This window comes from Haliaeetus leucocephalus, unplaced genomic scaffold (assembly GCF_000737465.1).
Source record: "Haliaeetus leucocephalus isolate CR32 unplaced genomic scaffold, Haliaeetus_leucocephalus-4.0 Scaffold517, whole genome shotgun sequence".
NCBI classification, from domain to species: Eukaryota; Metazoa; Chordata; class Aves; order Accipitriformes; family Accipitridae; genus Haliaeetus; species Haliaeetus leucocephalus.
In genome coordinates, this window is record NW_010972953.1 from 782,250 (window position 1) to 786,409 (window position 4,160).

Here is a 4,160-nt window from a genome sequence, read left to right on the forward strand (position 1 = left end):
CGCGGCAGGAGCAGCAGGTAGGGCCGCCCGGCGGCTGCGGGCCCCGCGCTGCGCCCGGCCCGGCCGCGGCTCCCGGGGCTCAGGCTTCCTGTCGTTGTTTTTAAGATCGCCCAAGAGGAAGAGCAAGTCCGGGCGGAGGAGCCGGTCCCCGCGGGGCAGGAGGAGCCGGAGCCCGTACCACGCCGCCGTGAAGGTGAAGCAGGTAAATGGCGCTGTCGGTAGCAGCGAGGCCCGGTCCTGCCCGCCGAGGGGTTCGCGGGGCCGGGCGCTCTTCCCGGCTCCGCAGCGACAGCCGTTCCTGTGAGACTCGGCCATGCGAGGTACGGAACACGACTTCTCGCCCGGCAGTTGTTTTCTTCTGGTCCTTGTGGCGCGGCGTGTGAGGAAAAGGAGGGTCTTGGCCGTTTCCTGGCTCGTGCTGCCCACCTCAGGCTTTGCCCTGAGGGCCTGGGTCTCCACACGCGCGGGTGAACCCGGCCTTTGCCGCTTAGGCAGGCTGTCCCCGCAAGCTTCTTTGCATGCCCAGAGCAGGTGACGCGTCGCGCCGTTTCTTGATCTTGCTTTATTTGGCACGAGTCGTAAGAATCCAGATAGTTTGGCAAGGAAATAAGTTTCCCTCGCTTTGCGTTAGCTCTGCCCACGACACGTCCAGGTAGGCGTTTTCCATGTGTAGGATTGCGATCTTCTTAAAAGCTGAGGTAGAGTCACTGCTCTCTCGTTCCAGTTCTGAATTCGTCACCATAAGCGATTCTTCCTTACAGGAGCGAGATGATCATTGTCGTAGAGGAAATGAGGAGCGAAAGCAGAGATACCCATCGGAACAAGAACACAGGAGAGAGAGAAGTGGTGACAGAGACAGACACAGAGACCACTCAGACAGAAGGAAGAATCCAAACGAAAGGCCTGGAGTTCGAGGCCACGAGCGAGAGAGGGATGTTCAGAACATCCGTGAGCAGCAAGCAGAGAGGGAGTTTTATAATGAGAGAAGACGAGAGCATCGACAAAATAACGAAGGCAGCGGTGTTGACCAGAATCCAGAACTCGGGCACTCTGATAACAAACCTAAAGAAAAAGCTTCTGTAAACAAAGAGAAGCCAAGCTTTGAACTGTCTGGTGCGCTTCTAGAGGATACCAACACTTTCCGAGGTGTTGTGATTAAGTACAGCGAGCCCCCCGAAGCTCGGATTCCAAAGAAGCGATGGCGCCTCTATCCTTTCAAAAATGACGAGTTTCTCCCAGTCATGTACATTCACAGGCAGAGTGCTTATCTTCTGGGCAGGCACCGCCGAATTGCAGATATTCCAATTGACCATCCCTCCTGCTCAAAGCAGCATGCTGTGTTTCAGTACCGGTAAGTATTACTCTGCCTGCTGGTGAAACAGGAATTTCTGAAGAAAAAAACAACCAAACAGAAAAACCCTGGGTATGCACAGTTGAGAGGTACGAGTTTGCTGTAAGTATGTTAGAGAGAGATGGAATTTATGTTTGACTGCTGCATATCGTCTTAGCAGTAAGCAAAAATATCTGTAATTCCTCTCATTTAACCACAGGCAGCCTTTTAGTAAGACAAATAACACAGCAGGGTTAAAGACGGAACTGTGCGTATATCTGAACTGGAATAAACCGGCAGGTGTAACTGGCAGTAAAAGTATTTCAATGAGAGGTTTTATTAATTTGGTCTTTCACAACAAAGTCTGCTGATCTCCTCTGAAGCAGCAGGGGTTGCTTGCTGCTGGAGACAAAGATGCTTTCTTAGGGAACAGCCATCTGTTCTGTTGTAGGAATTACTGTATTACATCATCAGAAGTTTCAGAAAGTGATGCAGTCTGTCAGAATCCACTCAGTCTCACACAGTTTCTCATTGCTCTCATCAGACCTGTTCAGACCTCTGCACGTACAGATCACTATTAACTGCAGTGGGGCTCACATGTTGGAAAACCTGTCTGCTTTTGGACTACGTTTTCTGTCTCACGCTGTTGTGATTGAATCAGTGTTCTTTGTTTTGCTAGGCTTGTGGAGTACACTCGTGCCGATGGTACCGTTGGCCGCAGAGTAAGGCCCTACATAATCGACCTGGGCTCTGGGAACGGCACTTTTCTAAATAACCAGCGGATTGAACCTCAGCGTTATTATGAACTAAAGGAAAAGGATGTACTGAAGTTTGGGTTCAGTAGCAGGGAATATGTTCTTCTCCATGAATCTTCAGACAAATCTGAGGCCAACACAAAGGACGATGATGATGAGGAGGAGAAGGAGGAAGAGTCTGACAGTTAACAGATGAGGAGGAAATTGTGGGGGCGGGGTGCAAGGGAGAGAAATTCTTTGCAGTTGAACGTGCATTGGGATGTAAAGTGTTGGAGCATCACAGCACTGATGCCTCTTATTGCCTTAAAGTCCTTTTTCTGTTGCTGGTCTGTTCTCGTAGTTTGTTTTGGGGGACTTCACTGATCATTCATCTTTCACAGTTCTGCATATCAGGAAATACAGCTTTTTTTTTTTTCTTTTTTACCCCCTGACAAGCGAAAGAGCACCTGGATGTGAAAGCTCTGATGCTGGAAATATTCAACATTGACTGTCCTCTTCTAGGAAACGATGTAAAACATAGCTGGCATATTTAAAATTATTTTTATTAACTGTTTTGTCATAGCCCTTTGGAAATGCTACTTAACTGAAATATTAGCTAGAAAGTAACCCGATGCATTTTGTAACACGTCGTATTTGGTAGAGTTTGCCAAATTCCTTTGCCTGTTACGAGGTCTAGATGGGAAAATTTACCCGGCTCGCCACTAAAAAGGCAGAAATGTTGCAAAGCCCCTCTTGTATTTGTATGTTTGGGGTTGTCAGTTTGCCTTGTGATGACTTTCAGGGAGGGGCATTTCACTGGAATAGGCTACCTGAAAATTACAAGGTAATCTAACACAGAAGTTAAATGCTTCCTGGGATTTTAGGTGACAATACTGTGATTTGGGGTGAGGTCTAGGTCAGTGTCTGCCCAGTACCTGTTTCAACAAACCATGCTGAAGCTGTTACTGGATGTGGAGTGTCGGGCTCTAAAGCTGGGGCCTTTATTTCTGATACCACTCCTTATCACCCCTGCCCCATGAATAACTCCTCCTTGTTTTTGTTTGTATTACACATAAATACCTTTTATGTGGTGACATGTTTTAACCAGAGTTTGCACTATTTAAGTTTTCTTTTTATAAAAAGTTACGCAAATCACTTGTTTAAAATAGTCCTCTCCCCTGTAGAAGAAAACAACCCTTTAGGAAGAGAAAAAAACAATTCCACTCACTGAAAGCGCTTGCATATTTTTGGATGTCTTCTCCCTGTTGCTTTATGGTATAAGAAATGTGCATTTTCCACAATGTTTACTAATTTGCCTGGGTGTTTGTTCTGTGGTCACAAGCTATTCATACCCGCTGTGTATATACATTGTGTATACAAGTGTTGCAGATTGTATACACAGGCTAGGACATTTATGGTGTAAATACGGGGCATTGATGTAGGTTTTCAAACAGAGGGTAGAATGAGTTTTGGCTAGGAGGATCTCCTTTATATATACTCCCGGGGTTTTTAAATAAAGAATTTGTAAATTTAGCCCTAATCACTTGTAGTTGTAATATTTTTCTAGTGTTCCTTTTTTTCCCCTTTATGTTCCTTGAAATAGGTGAACTTTCAGTACTCACTTCAGTATTAAGGACACCAAACAAGTTAAAAAAAAATTTAAAAACTGCACGACTGGTGTACTTGAGAGGGGGTGAGTGCGGAGGGATGGGTGCGGAGGGTTTGCGCCGCACCCCTCTGCTCCCACCTTTCTCACCGGAGCGCGGCCCGGGTGGCTCTTTCCATGCCCAGGCTGTTTGCCCCCGGCGCAGACAGCTTCGCGCTCAGAAATAGGAGATGGGGATGTGGTTTGAGCTGGAGCCGATGGGTACCGTGAACGGGCAAACGAGCCCCTCGAGTCTCGCTTACCGCAGAGCGTTTAGGCTAACGTGATTTAAGAGCTAAAAACCTTTGGCCTGAACCGCGGGGACGTGCCCGAAGTTGGGAGGACCTATTCTGAACGGGCTTTTTTTCCCCACAGCGACCGGCACCGAGGGGACGGTTACGGCTGCGATGGCGAAGGGAGGCCGGAGCCTCTCCTCCCTCGGCGACCCCCT

At 48.0% G+C, this 4,160-nt stretch overlaps 1 protein-coding gene across 1 annotated transcript; it reads left to right on the top strand.

Annotated features, from left to right (window-relative positions):
- Positions 1 to 6: 6 nt before the first annotated feature.
- SNIP1 (Smad nuclear interacting protein 1) lies at positions 7 to 3,550 on the top strand (the record flags this gene model as incomplete). The annotated part of the gene is made up of 4 exons (XM_010575959.1): positions 7 to 17; positions 106 to 202; positions 762 to 1,351; positions 2,010 to 3,550. Coding segments are annotated over 4 exons (963 nt in total), but the record flags the coding sequence as incomplete, so codon positions are not given.
- Between the last annotated feature and the right edge of the window lie 610 nt (positions 3,551 to 4,160).